This window comes from Pavona decussata, unplaced genomic scaffold, assembly GCF_977016875.1.
Source record: "Pavona decussata unplaced genomic scaffold, jaPavDecu1.1 SCAFFOLD_125, whole genome shotgun sequence".
Taxonomy (NCBI): domain Eukaryota; kingdom Metazoa; phylum Cnidaria; class Anthozoa; order Scleractinia; family Agariciidae; genus Pavona; species Pavona decussata.
In genome coordinates, this window is record NW_028145539.1 from 25,001 (window position 1) to 44,565 (window position 19,565).

Below are 19,565 nucleotides of genomic sequence, written 5' to 3' on the forward strand. Positions count from 1 at the left end.
AGAAGTATATATTATTGAGATCCACGAGAGCAAAGTGCTAGATTTTAAAAATAGTCTTAACGTGACGAATCTCACACATTTTCAAATATTTTTCAATATTTTGATGACTCTTTTGCCCAGCCTCGCTGTCATGCTCCAAGAGCAAATATGGTCACGTGAGCATTCTAATGCTATGGTATGATGTCACCTAAATTTTTTTAGTTTAATTATATGACCAATTTCCATCAATTTGATACTATTTGACATGCTTTAATAATTTTTCCACTTTCAGCCTCGTTCTCATGTTGCATGAGGGAGGACCTGAAAGGGGAACCTCTTAAAGGCAAAACTCCTGAGATTTCAGACTGGAAACAGCGATATTCTTAATCAGGGCGACAAGACGAAAATTCTAAGCTATGTTTCCTGCTTCTACTCAAAATGTTTAGCGACAATGAAAAATAAGCACATTTTGAAGCTGTGCCTCCTGACTATTGGGTGCTATAGGTATGAGACCAGTAGTGCAAAAGCTCGCCAACTGACACCGGCAAGCCAGGAGAATCTTGACAGGTGGCTTTGCTACATGGTCTGGTCGGGTTTTCTTGCTTGTGTGTGCTACTGAAGGCGATACCGTGGGACCTGATGGGCTTTCTTCAAGCTCCCTCTCCCTCCCCGTATTCGCTGATTCTGAATGGTGGGTTCTCTGTTTACCATTGGACTCTCTGCAGAGAGTTCTGAATTCTTTAAATGTTGCAATTTTCCGAGCACAAGACCGGCATACAAACTGTGACAATCCGTCATTTTCATTCCCTTTGAGCCCAGTAATTTCATTGTATCCTTCCATAATCGCTTCTCTCTGGGTTTTTTGGCCGAAAAGTGAAATGGGGCAATCATTAGAACTCAAGGGATTACAACAGCAGCGACAAATCTTTGTGTTTACAAGTTTAGTTGAAGTTTTTTTTTCACCATATTTGTAAATTCGCGCTCAGCTGTTCTGATTTTGTTTACAAGCAATTTTACTTAGAGTAGTTTATGCATGAGTAGTTTGATAAATCGAGTAGCCAATCAAAATCGTTCCGGAAATTGATTCTTCCAGAGCTCCGTGTTTTGGCACTGACCAAAAGACACGTGGGCTCTGGGATCGAGATTGGGACGTCGTCAATCTGGTACCCAGAGTCTTCAGGCTTTTTAGTCAGCAGGGCAACGCCGGGAAGACTCTGGGGACATCAATTCTCAACCAAAGAAATTCTGTGGTTCCGGTTCTTCTGTGCATGCCTCGGTTCTTAAACGGAAGTTAAATCTGTAGAGCATTGGGAGACAGTGAAGGGGCCATGTTTCATGTTCGCTGTTGAGCCTTTTGCTCTTGTTTGAAGCCGCCAAACTTTTTCTACATCAAACTCGGGAAGAACGTACTCGTCTACAAATGTCCCAATAGTGTCAGCCATACTGTAGTTTCTTTCCCCCATCGCGAGGCATGCAAAGATGGAATTGTGATGTTAACTGGTTTGCTCTGCAAGCTTTCCAATCTGGCCCACTCCATGAAAGTTTCACGTAGGTATGATTTGGTGACCTCATGCATAAACTCAGCTGCCGCTTTGTAATTTTTCTTGACATCTGTTGATACATTTCTTTTGGCAAGCTTTTGGCGCAGAGATACAGAGTACCAACATCTCTTGCTGATGCGGTGTCGTAAAGTTGCTCTCAAGTATACTGTAATGTCAAAAGAGGTCTCTCACTCAATACGACCACCCTTAACTTTACATGTATTTTCATTTTTCAATAATAATATTTTAGTTTTTCAGTGGGGATATGAAAAATATTGAAAATTGATTGGATAGCACAAGCAGTGGAAAGGCAGAAAAAAGTGCCATCCCTCATTTACATGTCTTCAGTTGTATAATCATGCTATTAAACTTAATTGAAACGCTTCAATAAATTGATAATAAACTCAGCTAATAATCTTGTATTGACAACCAAGTATCTATTTCTAACAACATACAGGTACCGGTACCTGAAAATTCTTACAATTTCAATCAATAATTTTGAATAACATTTCTCAAGAAGACTGGCTATACAGTGTACCTGTGGTGGCTTCTAAATCATAGTCTAATGAGGTGTGTACATAAACGAATTATGTGGACATTAGTTTTAGTGTACAGAATAATGGTAACAGCTTGTATTGTGCTAAATACAATCAATAAGAAAACACAGAATGAATGAAACTTACACTGTTTGGAATGCCATACTGCAGGTACCTCAATAAAGAGGTCAAAACAATCTGTTCTATGGTCACAGCCAGACCGTGTCTTTTTGGCCCCAGTGACTCTCTTTCGTCCTAGCAGATCTCTATAATAAGAGGAATATTTTGCTTCTGTCAGACTTTAGAAGCATGCCCAGCCTCCTGATCTGCAGAAGCATTTGGAGGAAGTTGGTGTGGCTTAGCAGCAGGATCATCAAATACTTCGACCAGGAATTTTGTCAACGAACTTAAGTACTGGCATACATCACCAACTTTGTTTTGGTTGAATGGCACCACGGGTAATCCTAATATTTCTGATGGCTTGCCCATTTCTTCCGAATACTGATGCCTGATGTGCTTTGGCACTATGCCTTTTAATGAACTTAAGGAAGGAAAGACATCCACAAGCACTCTACTGACCAGTACAATGTAATTCCACCTCTGAGCATCTAATTCATTTTTGATAACAAATAATTAATGTTATCAAAGTCATTTAAGTCCTGAATTAGTGGTCTACTGTCATTGAGATGTGCACTGGATATCCTATCAAATGTGATAAATTCTGTAATCCAGTGCATATCAGAGTTTTGATAACCTTTGACAATGTTTGTTAATATGAGGAAGTCAAAATTGTCAAAGGTTATATGCAACTCCTGTCCCTCCTGCACCATCTCTTTTATAAGTTCCACAAGACCATCTCCCTGGTCATCCAACATCCTCCTATAGGAAATTTGGGATTGTGCCAATCCAAGAGCATTGCATCGATCGAATGTCTGAATATTAAAAAGGAATGACCAGTTTTCAATCACACTTAACCTGCAGGGATCAAATTACATGCAGATTAATTAATGTTTTGGTTACCCGGTATTTGAAAGCTACAACTAAAAAAATTCTTTTTTTTTGGTAGGGGGGGGATCGAAAAATGTACTGTATTAGTAAATACCCGGTAACAATTAAGATGTTACGGGTCATAATTAAATTCAGGTTAAAATTTTTAAACCTAGGTTGATTCTCTATTTCCTTTGTCTGACCTAGCACTAATTATTCATTGCAATGTGAATTAGGGCTTGGAGACAAAGAACATTTAAAAATCAACCTAGATTAAAATTTTTAACCTGAATTTACTAATTTACTACCTAATTTTGACTTGTGACACTTTTACAGATGCAATGATGTATATATATTGATGTTTTCGGTCTTTTCATACTGAAAAGCACATGTTCATAATGGTACATGCAGTTTTAAATGTAACAATGTAGGCATAAGCCCTTTTGGTCACGACTAATAAATTTTTAATTAATCTAATGGAGTTCATGCAGTCAGAAATTGTTTGCCAACTAACACTTGTTTTTTACAATCATATAATGCTTCTAAATCAATTAATATCTAATAATTATATTGGGTAAATTAATATTATATTAATTAATCTTTCATTGATCTGAGCCAAAGACATTAACCTTACTGGTTGAGCGTCCAATGCCAAGTATAAAATTCATGACCTTTTGTATGAGACTCAGCTCCCTCCACCTGGTGTGCATCATAAGGCCACATGTAACACACTCAGGGGTTACTTGATCTGCCCTTTCCTTGTTTATTGGTATAGAAATAGTTGAGATGAAGTCTAGCACTTCAGGGGCTCTTTCTCTCATTTCTTCCAGAACTTCTTCCCATGAGAAACTCTCTGCTGCGGTTATTCTTTTTCTTGCAGAGATCTTGACACTGCTCATCTATTGCGTCTTAAAAACCTATTTGACACACAGCTTTATACTGGGTAGCTGCATAACTGCCTTGGCAATTTCTTTGGGTATTTTGGTTTTTAAGGCACACCAGAGTTTCCAAATCTAATCCTAATTCGATGGCTCATATGCATTTTCCTTCAGCTATATAAGTGAATGTAAATAAAGAATAAAAGAAAACATAAAAAGGAAGCATTTTAGTATATTTAATCATACGAAATGTCTTGAATTAAGAGTAGAACCTGGTGTGCACTGCTTTGCTCAGCTGTGTCTTATAAGTGACAAGAATATGATATCATTAATCTATGGGTATTTAGGATGCCTGTGAATGCTACTGTCATAAACTAATAATACAAAAAATCTTAAAAGAGAATCCTATTTAAATTTACCCCAGGATTTTTTAATTCAGCTTTCTCCAAACTTGCCACAGTCAGTTTCTTTGTTAAAGGCATTAGTGGTACCTTGTGACTAGTTTTCTCGTCTTGATTAGAAGAACATGGCTTAATTGAAGGATAAGGGGAAGTGGAAACTGAATATACATGAAAGAGACAAAGTTCTTATCTTTGTCCTGCAAAAAGGATCATGGTTAGTCAGTGACACGTACTTGAGTGTCTTTCCCCTTTCTGGCAACTTAACCCGCTGACCAGTTAGTTTTTAAAAGTCCAGGAAATTAAATTCAATATATTAAATTAAACCCTTGTATCACTGTTACATAAGAAATGCATGGGTTATTATGTGGGTTTTCAATAACTATGAAAGCATTTTGGTGGTTATAAATATAGCAGGGTCATCAATTTATGCATGAATTTGAGACAATAATCTTTCATAGATCAAGTGTTTATGGTCAATTATTACAATAGTGAAAGCATTGTTTTCTACTCACTAAGTGCATGAATAATACAATCATAATGTCATATATGAATCAATCATAATCAGCATATATGAATCAGGAAATTTATTGTTAGTACAAAATGTAGTAGTGCTTACCTCTGCATTTAGAAGGTCAGCAGACCTAGGTACTTGCTTTGAACTAACCCCAGTGGTGTTTCTTTCACTATTGGTGGGGCAAGGCTGGGATTTTGCCTGATCTTTATCTTCTAAAATAGGACAATTAGGCTTTTACGCAAAAAATAGAAACCGCCTGTTTGATCTTTTCAGATGACGTTTCTTTTATTGCTAACATACAAGTACTTAGTCTAGTTTAAGATTACATAAGATTGAATTATAGGAATTAAAAGGGTATTTGTTTATGCACTTGAGTGTAAATATAAATCATAGGATAGTATTTTGGGGTATGTCTTTGGATTTCATATGTCAGTCCTGACCTGTATAGGGAAGTCTTGACCTCCTTATGCATTCCTAATTGTAAAAAAAGATAGGAAAAAAAGAATTCACCTTGATCTGGTGTTTCTCAAGCTGATCAATGCAGGTCAGCTTCATATGACACTCTCGTCGTAGAGTGATTTTAATGCCCCTTCTCCAGTCAAAAGGTTTTAAGAGGGGATGCTATCGGCGTTTTTAAATTAGTCAGAAGGGCAAACACTTTTTCTCTACCATTATAAGGGCAGTGCACCGTTGATGATTATTAAACGTTTCCGCCTATAACTCCTATAACTCGAACAACCCCGCTAACTCGAACAGATTTTCGTTTCCCTTCAGATTTCGAGTTAGCGGGGTTCTACTGTACTTCAGAAGTTTTTAAAAGCACTATAACTTTGCTTGCACCTACATCTCCATTATGCTTTCAGTGCTGTGAGCAAACTATTCTTTATTCTTGCTTTTGTGGTGAATTTTGAAGTGGTTTGTTATTTGCTTCCAGGGTGTATTCCATGTGAATTACACACCAAAGACATACTCTTAGTGCTTGTGTTGTGTTGTTGTTGTGTTGTTACACCCAATGTGGGTTGGCATTGTGGTGTGAAATTGTTTCAGTTCATGTACGTTGTTGTGTGATTACAGGATTTCAAAAATGGCCTTGCACCTTATTGATAGCCCTGATTGCACATCCATTTCAACTGAATGAAAACGAAACATTATGTGAAGCTGTTCATCGGCAGTAATTTTTACCACCTCTGTAGCTTTTAGGTTCAGAAGTACCCCAGCTATTACAGATGAACAACATCCATTGTCACCACAAGTAACTAAACCCACTAGTGGGTGTGATATAAATACAGAGAGAATCAAATAGCTAATTATTGTCTTAAATACTACATGTACCTTTCCTTAGGTTATTACTTATTTCGAAGTCTTGTGAATTTTACTTACACCAGCCAGACCCCTCTCTCCTCCGCAGAGGCTCCGCTGAGAAAAGTGAGTGGAGGCGTAAAATTCCGTGGAAGGCGACGGCGGGAGCCTCTGCCAGAAGCCACGCCCAATATGGCTGCGATTCGGGGGAGGCATTTTTTAAATTTTGTTGTAACTAGTGGTGTGCGTACTTATGTCAAAACAATGGCGGGCACTTGCGGAATCATCAGGTTACGTGATATTGAGCATTTAGTCACCAATACTTACTAAGATGTTTGGAAATCGGGAAAAGTTTGTTGTCCGCATGAAGACTGCGTTTCAAAAAGCCTTTTGTTTTGTTGCGATGGTTTGTGTCATCATTACATGAAATGGATAATAACGTTAAGTTTGGATCCTAAATAACTAAGTTTCTCGTTTCTGGAATCTTTTTCTTTTTTTTCCAAACAAAAAAAACATTCACCAAGACCTTTCACATGTTTTTCATCTTTGCCATGAAACCCAAATAAAACCACGCATGCGCATTTGACCAAAAAATTGCGACTGGTTGTTTTCGTGGAAATGAACTGTTTTCTAAGGAACCGCTCATTAGAATTCCCTGAAATATGGCATGACAATAGTTCCCTAAAAGCGTAACTCACCTACAAAGAGAAACCTAAATCTAACAGAGGGTATCTTCACAAAACATTAAAATGCAAAATCAATATTTACAGGAGATCTCTCTGTTAAAATTACATCAAAATAGTGCAACTGTGTCAGTGTTTTGTGAGTTGTTCTGGGTACAAAAAATGGAAAAAATCTAATGAGTACATTTTCTGAAAATAAAGGAAACCTACTATTTATGGACGTTTAATAGTTCGCTGCGTTGCCATGGAAACGATACCTAGCTCAACAAGACGTACGAAAATACATTCTTTGTTAGTTGGTCTTACACCATACCAATTTTGGGCGTCCAGAAATACATAGTTTCCAAATAACGTCTTCTAACATCTGTACACCAAAAAACTGTATTCGGCCACCTTAATTGATTATTTCTACCAACTTAAGCTGTCTATTGTTTATGATAAGTTAATTGGCTTTTTCCGTAGAGTTTTAATGCAAATTTAGCTTTTGGTTTAAGTCACTGCTTCTGCATAATTAGTGGCTAACGGACCGTGAAGGGAGGTTGCACAAGAGCTTATATCTCTGATCTGAAACCAAAAGCGCATTGACCCTTGTTAACGTAAGTAAAGGTGGACAGTCATTAACATCAAACATAATCGACTTTATTAAGATATACACATTGTGAAATCTCTGCGTGTGTGTGTTTTAACACGCACAATTTAGGAGCAAGGAATTTATGAACCGGAACATTCTTAGTCCGAGCGCTGTAATAAACAAAGCCAACAAAAGACTGTATTAACTCTTTAATCCTCAACAAAGCTCAACCTGAAACGAATCTTTTTTAGTCATTAAGCGGGAAAGGTGCTTAGTTAGTTTAGGCGAGAAACACACACGACAAATACTTTTCATTACTTCCGAGTTTTCGGGAAAAGTCAGGTTATATAGCGTGTCAGAAAAGGCCAAACACAGGCCAGAAAGGCCATAACCAGGCCTGAAAGACCAAAACCACGCCAAAACGGCCAAAAGGAGACAAACGGGCCATTCGTCGTTATGTGTCTTTATTTTACTCAGGCACACGCATGGGTGTCGCGCATATTTGTGTTTTGTTTTTTCTAAAAAGACTTTCGAATGCAGATTCTTTAGCTTAGAAATTGTAGATCCTGGAGCTTGCGAGTGGCCAAAGGGCTTTTGCCTTCCGTGGAGCAAAAGTCTACAATAATTTATCGAAGCATTTCAGAGACACGGCAAGTCTTAGCGTTTTGAAAAAGAGACTTTTTTAAGAATCTTTTCAATTCATAGTTTTTTCATTATCGTTTTTTTTTCTTTCTCTCTATGTTACCATCCAAATGTAAATAGTTTTAATTATTTTATTTTTATTTTCACGTATGGCGGAAGGGCCTCCAAAGAGGAGCTATACAATAAAGTATTTATGTATGTACTATATGACATCATGTATCCAAAAATAACTTCAAAAACCTGTCAAACCGGTAATTTCGCCCATGACTGCCATAAGTTAAAAATAGAGCATGACATCATTGATAAACCTGTCAAACCAGTTCATAACCTGTTGGTAAGGCTAAAAAAAAATATGACGTCATCCTATAATGAGTGATCAAGACAATAGGCGGTGACGTCATCCGCGTTAATTTATTCCCCCGCGTATTAATGAGATTCCCCCGCGAAAAAGAGGACAAAAACATCCCCCCCCCCCCTCACTACTTATTTTTTTTTTTTTTTTCAATTAGAATATACACATATTTATAATACACATATTTATAATATATAATATATACACAATTTACAATTGGAATATACGCATATGGGATGAGTACTTCTTCCTGGCCTCAGTTTTTCTTTGAATACTTAAGCCATATATCTCATATTGTTGTATACAGAGATTGTAAGTTTTGTTGTGGATATTAATAAAGATTGACTTGCTGACAAAGTCTTGTATTCAATATTATCCAGAATTCAAGCTATTATGAAACATTCACGAGTCTCTGGGACTTCTCAGAACAAACTCTTCTAAAAAAAAAATATCTGAAGGGCAAATTCAAAATCTTAAAACACGCCTACGGGAAAGAGGTTATCCAAAGAACCTTGTTCAAAGGACCCTCTTAGAAGTGCAGTTTGAAAACAGGAAAGTGGCACTCCTTCAAAAACCAAAGGAGAACAAACGAATCTTCCCTTTCGTTACACAATACCACCCAGCAGTGCCAAACTTCAAACAAATCTTCATGAAGGACTGGCATTTAATAGAGCAACTACAATTGCTCAAAGAAATCTACAAAGACCTGCACCTCATATGTTACAAAAGAGGGCGGTCAATCAAAGGTATACGCGTGAGAGCCAAATTACAAAAAAAGGCTAAATATGCGCTAGGGAGTCGTGCAGGCCTGTCACTCTTGTACAGTGTAAAACACTTCGATAGGAAAATCTGCAAATCCTCTTCGTCTACTTGATTCCTCTATGCCACACATTCTACGAATATTCTTCTCCATCTGGGTTGTTGAACAATCCAATGGTAATTCCAGTTTACATTTTTCGGTGTGTGATAACCACAATTTGAGTAGAAAAGTACGTAACTTCCTAGACAACAGTGCGAGTCTTGCACGACAACTTTGCTCCCGCCGTCGCTCCCATCATGTTGTTTGTATTATAGAAATACGCATGCTCTGTAGACTTTTGGCTTTACATGCACCACTGTACATAAATATCGTTGACCGCAAATCGATCGGGTGAAATAAAACGTACGGACGCTGGCTAAACATGCTAAAAATTGCCACGGACAAGGTGCTTGAACACTTTTTTTGACTTTTCTTAACCCCAGGAAAAAAGTGATGTATCGACTGGTCATGTTTACAAAATATTTATCCCATTCCCATTTTTGACATTTTTTTCCCATTCCCAGTGACCTAAATCCTATTTTCCCAGGGCAAAAACAGGCCAATCCCAGTTCCCATTTTACCCCTTCAGGACCCTCCGTAATGCAATCCAAAAATTATCGCCATCCTCTTTACTAACCCCCAGGACGCGAAAATTAAATTCTCTCGAGTATCGCTCCAAATGCTTCAGCTTTTTCTTAAGTTCGTCGTTGCTTTTGCGAAGGTTGTCCATCTCCTTAGTGTTAGCATTCACAAAGTTGAGAGAGTTCTTCAAGCTATTAACATCTGCTACGAGTGCCTGTTGTTTGGACTTCAAACTGTCTATTTCGTCTACTTTAGTTATAATACTTTCAACTTTTGGTAGTCTTTCGTTTGTATTTCGTTGAAAAAACCTTTCTGGTTGTCACTCAGTTCCTTTATTTGGCTTGTGAGATCGTTTCTCATTAATTTTAGCTCTTCAAGTATAGCGCCCGACATTCGCTGAGGTTTGCCACCTTCCTTCGTATCTTTTTTCGGCTTATTTTCTCGTTCAAGACTTCGTGACGACGCCAATCTTTTGCCGAACCGAAAACCTTTATCTGACTTGTAGCATAGATAAATAAACAAAACCGCTCTGGTCGATTTATAAAAGGAAAACAGCTTCTTCCAATGCGGAGCTCAGCGAGGCACTTTGTTTACTCCATGGTGCTCAGCGGTGGTCCTTCCTTTACGTATTGTTGCACCATTGTACTGCTGTTCTTGCTAATAATACCTTTGGCTTTTGTTCAATTTTTTGCAACAAATCCTTTAAATGCTGCCCTTCTTTGAAGAAGATATTCAATTTGCCGTGGTCCGTGATTCAATGTCATCCCCGCTGTCGATTTCCCCAGCCATTCGTGAAACGTAAGCGACTCCATCTTTCGCCTCCATTAGAAGAATCAATTGTTGTTTATCCGGCTCAAAGGACCAGTTTGTGTTTCAAGAAGACAAAATTATAACTATTTCGAATAACGAAACGAAACCGTAACAACTAAATGCACTGTTTCAAGTCCGAGCCCTACCAAACAACTGCTCCGAAAAAAACACTTCTATGACGAACGATTATAATATTAATTTGTACTTAACTAAATTGAAGCGTGCATTCAAATAGTTCAAATCCAGCAGTCAGTTTGTTCGGCTGTCTCAACGGACGACGTTGATGCTAATTAACAAGCGTTCGCGGTCACAGGGACTGTTTGCCTAGTGTGTATGTACTGTTTTCATGAAAAACTGTTGTTTTTGTCATGAAATTCAACATGTTTAAACTTGTGCGTCATGAAGCGTGGACAGAACGACCCACGCTTTCATGTTCCATCGCGTCCACTGCTCTTGCAAACTGACACTTGTACAAACTAGAAATGAACCAATAAAAACGCGTTATTTATTATCCCATGAGCCTTCTGTAGCTATCGACTCCCATACAGAGCACACAAGGGAGCATGTCCCCACAACATGTCACCTAGTGTATGCCGAGCTATACGGGTTGTACCTCAATGTCAGTGTTTTTAAACTACATTTAACAACAATTCACCGAAGCGGAGGTGGCTAGTGGTGGATATTTACCGATCCGCGAACCAGCAGTCACGGGTATATTACGAACTCACAATATGACCAGCTCCCAGTTGGCTTGATAGCTCGGTTGGTAGAGCACTACACCGGCGTCGCATAGGTCATGGTTTCGAATCCCTTTCACGCCTGAATCTTTTTTTTTCAGGCTTTTTTTTTTTCGCAACTTCGTAAGTTGCGTACTAACTACGAGGATCTTTCTTCTATTCGATCTTTCATCCGCAGTTCAAAAAATATGTTTCATATATTTACGTTCATTTATTCATCCTTCACGGGTATATGACGAACCCACAATATTACCAGCTCCCAGTTGGACAGTGTTTGAATTGCTCGAATGTCTGAGTGTTGCAGTAACTCTGGATGCTGGCTTCATTTCGATGGCCGGTTATTTAGTAAATAAACCCCATCAGGGGGCTGGTATGTCAGCTGATAATGTCCGCGGCTGAGAGATTGGACCAAAATTTGACAAACTGGCTCAGTTTGCGTAGGACTAAATCTGAAAGTCTACTCGTAACTTTCTACACCTTCAAAGACGTTTACAGCATGTTTTGTTGACATTTTTGTACTTTCCGGAACAGCATTTGCGACCAGCTTTTTGATGTAAACATGACTGGACATCTGCAAAACGAGTTTGGTTTTCTTGAAGGTAAAATAATAAAGATGTAAACGTGAAACTCTTGAGCTGGCTTTTTTCCGCTGGATTTGTTTCTTTTCAGTGGAAATAATAGAAGGGCAGATATCGACGCAGGCGGGGGTTATTGCGTGATAATTGTCCTGTGAATTTGCACACGTGACGTAAAGTAGCCAATAAAATCGCGCGAAAATTAACGGGTGTATTATGATGTCTGATATGTCGATTTTCGACTTTTGCAGCAGACAAAACCGTCACAGTGGTCGCTCTGATTGATTCCAGCCGTCTTGAAGTCATGCATGTTTTCGAACGCGTTGTGGCAAAGTACACTCGAGCAGTACCATACATAGTGAATCGATATTAACGAACTCGCCTTCTTCATAAAGTTTCGAAACTGTTGATAGTGTTGGTCGATAATATAATTAGAAAATGTTGTAAATGTTTGTACTTTGCATTAAAAAGAAAGTTTCGTAACGACTTACTTTTGTCAGGGGTTGCTTGTGCACAGTGGGAGCTATTTGGCCACTCTTGCCGAGGGTTTTCAATTACTGAGGGATTTTTGAAATGGCTGTCGTCAGCAGTGGAAAGTGGTTTGGAAAACGAAGGAATTTTCAAGTGTCGATCTAGCGCAGCTCGTACGGCGATAAGCGATTTTCTGTTGTGGAAACTGGCGTCACATTTTCTTGTTGACAAATAAAACTTTTGAAGACATGGCGGGGATATTTCTTCAAAAGGAGTTGTAAAATTTTACTGCATTTGAAACTATTCAGTAAAAAAATATCACTTAACTTTGTTTTATGTATGAACATGTGAGATAAAATTAGTTACGCAAGATTAATTTGCATTTGTAAATAAAAACGTTTTGATCGGGTTCATCGATAAAAGATTTGGGGTTAAAAAATAACCTGTGAAAACTGCTTAACCTAATTCCGTCGCCTTCTTCGTGTTAGCGGGAACAGCTTCTTCGTTTATTTGTAAATTTTCTGCGTTTGTTACGGTAGCAAATCGGGAAGCCATTTTTTTCGTAAATTTAAGCGAGCTTCGCGAGTTTCTTGGAGGTGAATAGCACTTACTATCCCAGTTCAGTAGGCGATCAGAGCGCGCCAACAAAGCTTTCCACTGTTTTAGTATATAGTAAAACTGCTTTGTCCCAGTTCACATGCCGTGCCTCTAACGCGCAAGGCTTGATACATTTTCGTTCTAATGCTGTATTATGCAGAAAGGTGCATACGGGTAACTTGAGTTTTGTCCATGCTTACTTGAAATCTGTCGAAAAAAAAACTGATTTTGACTCCTTATCATTGCCAAACAAATGTGTACTGTTTATTTAGAACAGCACATGATAGCTGTGGGCTCTGAACTGGTATTTTTCCTTTGTTCATGTAAGATAGTTAATCTCAATTTCAAAATGGTTGAGTTACTTTGAAGATGTCAACTCATGTACTTTTTTCTAAAAAACAAAGGCTATTTCGCCAAAAAAAACTATTCAGTGACTTGTCTCGTATTTGACGGTGAACGAAGTCCACCTTTTATGTACTTGCCGTGAAATCTTTGATTTGTTTGTTTTTTGGTTGTCCTTGAATTACCTTGTAATGTGTTTGTTTTGGATGTTTGCTTTCTTGTCTTTCTTTCATTTCATACTTTTAATTACATAATTTCATTGTTTGTTTGTTTTCTATTTGTTTTTTGGGCAAAACAATTTTTTGGGAGAATTACATTTAATCCCCTGAAATTGCACTAGGATTTGTTTGTTTGCCTATTACTTTAACTATGACATCTCCCTTTAATTAAATTACAATTTCAGATTTTTTTGGGGGGGGAGGGGGGGTAATTTTTTTCTTTTATGATCACATTACAATTTGTTTGTTTCGAGTGTTATTTTTTTCTCCTTGATTTAAATTTTAATTTGTTTGTATCCTTACAATTACATGTTATTCCTTTCATAGCACTAATGGCATTGTTTTCATGAAACCAATGTTGTAGTAACGTGTCGCGACCAGACGGAGTTGACGATTGTTTCAAGTTTAATCATCCACAGCACAATGTGCGACTTACCTGAGAAATAATGGATACAAACACAAGAAAAGTACAACTTTCCTATTTCTTTTGAAAACGCCAGCTGTCCGAATAAGGTAGTGATGGTATATTGCGTCATATACCTTGAATAGAGGACCAATCAAGTTGCCCAAAATTGCAATTTAGTTAATTTCTTTCTTTCCTTTTATTTTCTTAGTTGTTTTTTGTTGACCAAATATTTTTATTTTTACGTTTCAGTTTCTCAAGTCATTTGTTTGTTTGTTTGTTTGTTTCTTCCGTTCGTATTTGGGTATCACATTTATCCCGTTTATTAAATTATGATTTCCTTTGCTAGTTTGGTAAGTAAATTTTAACCTCGTCATTTAATGTGTACTGGGTTTCTTTGTTTTGTTGCTCGTTTTATCTCCTTCTTTTCCAGTTCTAACAAATATATTCTGGTATTTTTCTTTATATTTTCGGGCTGTAATATCCCTTTCTCTCGAATTATTATTGAATTAAGTTTTAATTTTTCTCTTATTTTCTTAGTTGTTTTTTGTTGACCAAATATTTTTATTTTTACGTTTCAGTTTCTCAAGTCATTTGTTTGTTTGTGTCTTCCGTTCGTATTTGGGTATCACATTTATCCCGTTTATTAAATTATGATTTCCTTTGCTAGTTTGGTAAGTAAATTTTAATCTCGTCATTTAATGTGTACTGGGTTTCTTTGTTTTGTTGCTCGTTTTATCTCCTTCTTTTCCAGTTCTAACAAATATATTCTGGTATTTTTTTTTATATTTTCGGGCTGTAATATCCCTTTCTCTCGAATTATTATTGAATTAAGTTTTAATTTTTCTCTTATTTTCTTAGTTGTTTTTTGTTGACCAAATATTTTTATTTTTACGTTTCAGTTTCTCAAGTCATTTGTTTGTTTGTGTCTTCCGTTAGTATTGGGTATCATATTTTATCCCGTTAATTAAATTATAATTTCCTTTGCTAGTTTGGTAAGCGAATTTTATTCTCGTCATTTAATGGGTACTGGGTTCCTTTGTTTGTTGCCCGTTTTGTCTCTTTCTTTTCCAGTTCTAGCAAAAATATTCTGGTATTTTTTTTATTTTTTCGGGCTGTAATATCCCTTTCTCTCGAAATATTATTGAATTAATTTTAGTTTGTTTATTCAGCCTGGGCTAATAGCTTACATTGTCCCATTTTCCCCCGTAATTACATTATCACTATTTGAAATTATTTATTTTTACCCACTAATTTCATTATGACTGATTGCAATAAACAAAAATGTAGCAAACAACAGTCTTTGTAACGTATATAAAGAAAATGCAATCATGCATTCCCGTGTCATTGTACTTTATAGCTAGAACAGTGTAAAACTGGCCTTCAGTTGACCTGTACCCGACGAACCAACCAGTTGCATGGCCGCCAAGCTGGATCACAGTGAAAACAGAGTGTCGCCGAAGGACAACAGTCCCAGAACAGATAGTAAAAAAAGCATAAGCAAGTACTTCAAGAAGAAATTCTGCAAGCTGTTGGCTAGAGTTGGAAAATTGGCTCCAAAGACTGAGGTAAAGGAAATAAGTTCCCCGTCGTTTTGTGCTCTGTCTCCAAAGGTTGAAGCAGGGTTTCCAGAAACCAAGAAATTGCCTTCAAAAAATTGCATACCATCACCAGATCCTGAGAAGTTCTGTTCTTCTGAGGCAGGAAAATTGTCCCAAGAGATTAAAGAATTACCCTCAAAGACAGATGAATTGAGCTCAAATGTTGTCGAAGCGCTCCTAGGACCGATCAGCATTCCATCGGACATCACCAAAGTGCCTTTACAGGACACAGGACTGCCGCAGAAGACCAACCAGTTGTGCTTCAATAAAGGGCGTGATGTTCAGCCGGAAGTTTTCATCTTTCCAGACGTACGTAAACAGCCATCTGAGGTCCAAGAAGATGGAGGAGTATTTAAGCCCCGAAGATTTAAATCTGAGGGGGAACAACGTACATTTGGAAATGCACAACAGCAACGACAACGTATGGTGAGTGTGCCATGTATTAACAAATATGCCCAGATTATTTCCGCCCGCGGAATACAACTAACCAGCGCAGCTAACGAGCTGAGCGAGGAACAGTGTCGCTTGCTGTACGAAGACATTTTCAAACCACTTGACGTCTTCTCCATTTTACTGGAACGAAGGAAAAAAGAACATCTAGGACAGTTTTAGTCAAGATAAAGGCGTAAAACTACGCGTAAATGATTTTGTTTAACCCTTTGAAGGTTAAGATAAATGTGATGTAAATATACTGTAAATTATAATTACTTTTAATGTCAATAAATGAGCAACTAACTTGAATATAAAAAAGCGTTAACCATTTCTGTAAACGACCATTTTCATGCAAGATCGTGTTATAAATGAAGGTGTATTACAAAGCCAATGGTGGAATTGTAGTAAAGTCGTTTAAACCCAATTACGATTTAACCGTTGTTCATGGAGCTTGTAAAGGTTTTGAGCGGCCTCGGGTAATGCTCAGTTCGTCGACCGGAAAATGCTCGGTCTTTTTTTTTTTCCAGCTGTTGACATTTACAATTTAATGAACAACAGGCTTAACAACACGCTTTCTACCAAATGTACCTTTTAAGCCAGCGATGCACGAGGCGACTTTATACGTGGAGCTCGTCGAATTTAATCAAAAGTACGTTTCGTCGCCTCCCACGTTTTAAGGGGAGTCTTATTAGGAGGGTAATACGACTCCTAAAATCCAAAAGGTGGGGGGAGGGGGGAAGACAAGGAGCGAGAGCTTGCACCCATGTTTCAGGAGTTTGAATGCCGTCCCCAATACTTCCCACGGTTTCCTGCTGTCCTAGCTGTCAAAGTATGGCCAATCAACGCAAAGTGGAAACAATAGGAAGCGTAAACAAACACGGGAAGGGTAAATTTCCGGCTGACTTGCCTGCTGGCTGCGCAGGGAACAAGCGTTGCTGACAGAGCTACTCCAAGGAAGGCCTGTTTAGCGAGAAAAACGAAAGCAGAAAATCTAAACGATTATTGTAGATGTTGCAAGGTTTCGTTTCAAGTTTGCTATGTGAATTCACGGGAATAGATTTCGTCGTTAGGATCTCAATTTTGTAGCCGGATCACCGAGAACGAGGATGTCATTCTCAATCTAGATAATATGGTTTCATTGGAACAGTCAACACGCGTGAAAGTTGGGATATTGTGGCCGAGTGGCACACCACACCAGACGTGGGAGTGCCATATCAAAAGGAAAAAATTGCTCTTCTAAAGAAAAGCTTGTAGGTCGTTGCTAACTCCGTACTGTTTCACTCTGATTTGAGGTAAGATATTATGAAAGCTTTCTGACGTAAGCTGAACGCCGAGTCAAAAAACATCAGGAAAGTAATTGCTGTCCATAAGTTTTTCGGCTGAGCCAAACAAAGCTGATATTTGGCCGACCTTAACTCTCCATCTGAAACATCGGCAACCGAAGTGTCAGAACCGAGCTTCTGCAATGTGGTCATCGATAACACTTTACAATGGGCAGCAGACACTGATGTTGATTCCTTTCAATTGCTGCCGCTGCAGCAAAAATATGAAATATCACATTTTTGTCAAATCCCGTAGGTAAAGCTGCAAGAACATCGCTATCTTGAAGTAAAGCATTGCTTGACGTTGTCGGGTCTTATTATGATATTTCGAAAAATTCTCCCAAGCTTCACGGATGGAACCTCCGCTTTCCGCCACAACGTACGCGAAGAGTAATGACGTATCACCAAATTAAATATCTACCAATCAGCATTTTGCATCGACTTTTTCGGTGTAGAAATTCAAATATCCCGAGACATGGTTGCAAGCTCTCCCCTCCCAATTGAAAAACTCTGAAAGCAGTATTGGAGAAATATGGATGTCACTGGATCACAGTGAATGACTCTTGTGGTCAACCTTTTGTTAAGTACACGTTTTTTGCCTGAATGGTCACATTTGCACGCCAAAGGTATAAGCAAACCCATTAAACCACCGCTTACCTTTTTTAATAATAATAACAAATCTTTAAACAATGAGATGCCGAAGCCAAGGTGGTGGTCAGGCGAAGAAAACAAGTCGATCATACAAGATGTTATTGCTACGTTTTAATTCCAAAGAAAAATACAATTAGATAGATGCCACATAACAAAAGCCAGCTTATTTATAACCCCTTCGTCCCCGAGAAACCAAACCTCGTATACCTCCAAACCGTGTAATGGGGACATTTGGCAGCTCTGTCTAAATCGCGTATTCAAATTTTCACTTTTTTAACAAACGTAAGAGAGCTGAGTACAAGATCATCACTCTTCGTTAAGTGTTCGTTTTAAACAGGTCGGAAAACATCAATTGCGTTCTTTCTTGATCATGAGTACCTCGTATAATTATTTGCTTGAGCAAATGGTGAAAGAGCCAATACTCCGGGTTAATTAAGTGAACTAATTCATCATAAAATTTAATTTTTAAATTACTTTTCTTTCCCCGGACTTTTGTATGCAAGGGTAAATTAGGCATTTTCAAGAGAAGTTAATTACAGTGCAGTCAAACATGCCCTGACCGTAACTCTAAAGTACATGTACTCCTTATTACGTACGGTTTACTCGATCTTAGAGCGACGTTAAATGAAATATAAGTTCTACTGCTGACAAGCGCGCACTGAGATGTCTGCATTACTCAGAGGAAACCCCAAACCGGTTTAAAGTCGACTGTCAATGTTTAAGTCCAGAGACTGTTCAGGTATATTCTTCAAGGAGACCAGTTGAACCATTTCCTTGTGTTCATCAAACTGCTTCTCCCTAAAAGTTGAAACTGTATCGTTGCTGCTGACAATGCTGTCTCGAGTACCTTCACATCGCTTTTCAGATTTCATTCGCTTATTCAAATATTTCATCTTTGCTTTCATCTCCCGAATTTCACGTTTCCGCTTCTTTATAATAGGACCTATCTTCCTTGTCATGTCTCGATAGAATGAGTCCACGAAATTCTTCATCTCTCTAACGAGGGACTCTTTGTAAGCAAATTGGTTGGAAGAGGCCTTTAACTTTGTATCTGAAGAAAAAGAAAATGATATGGCCAACGAAAATTTACGGGCATTGTTCGATGCTGGAACGGAAGTTACGTACTAGCTCCTCTCCACTTTTTTTTTAATCGCTAGGCAATAGCCGTGGTTACATTGCACCGTTTATAACGATAATAGGCTAATTTAGCAACAGAACGGGAACGTAATTTGAGGACGCGAGAGCTCGCGGAATAGTCTGAACACGAGTCTATTTCGACTATATATGGGCATTCTTGATGCGCACACCGTTATTAACTGACGTTCCCGTTCTGTTACTAAATCAGCCTAATAGCGCTCTAACCACTTCCAATCATGTATACCTCTTACTAACCCACTTTGTTGTCAGGCATGTAAGAGTGAGTGAGTGAGTGAGTGTCCGTAAACAAACAGGTCTACAGCGCGTGCACAGCACTACCCACATGTACGTAATGCGTACCTATTTTTTCCTCCTTGATTTCGGGTGGCCCATAAATAAAGAGAAAACGAGGATCCGTACCTTACGGTAGGGACCGAGAAAACGAGGTTAGTAAGATATTTACTATATCTCTGAGGTTAATCGGGCATCAAACTTTCAAATTTAG

General features: G+C 38.2%; 1 protein-coding gene and 1 pseudogene across 4 annotated transcripts in view; both read right to left on the reverse strand.

The window, feature by feature from the left end:
• Window positions 1–1,153: 1,153 nt before the first annotated feature.
• Window positions 1,154–4,084, reverse strand: LOC146469226 (uncharacterized; annotated as a pseudogene). Its single transcript, XR_014867269.1, has 5 exons — window positions 3,673–4,084; window positions 2,370–2,988; window positions 2,204–2,322; window positions 2,059–2,082; window positions 1,154–1,474 (listed from the first exon to the last, which is right to left on the reverse strand). The product of XR_014867269.1 is annotated as an uncharacterized LOC146469226 (transcript).
• Window positions 4,085–18,025: 13,941 nt separating this feature from the next.
• Window positions 18,026–19,565, reverse strand: part of LOC146469227 (uncharacterized) — a 50,774-nt gene continuing 49,234 nt past the window's right edge. For all 3 annotated transcript variants that reach the window (XM_085123490.1, XM_085123491.1, XM_085123489.1), the window contains one exon: window positions 18,026–18,974. In XM_085123490.1, coding sequence (XP_084979616.1) covers window positions 18,622–18,974 — 353 coding nt within the window. In that variant the 3' untranslated portion in view covers window positions 18,026–18,621. The remainder of the gene's footprint in view (window positions 18,975–19,565) is intronic.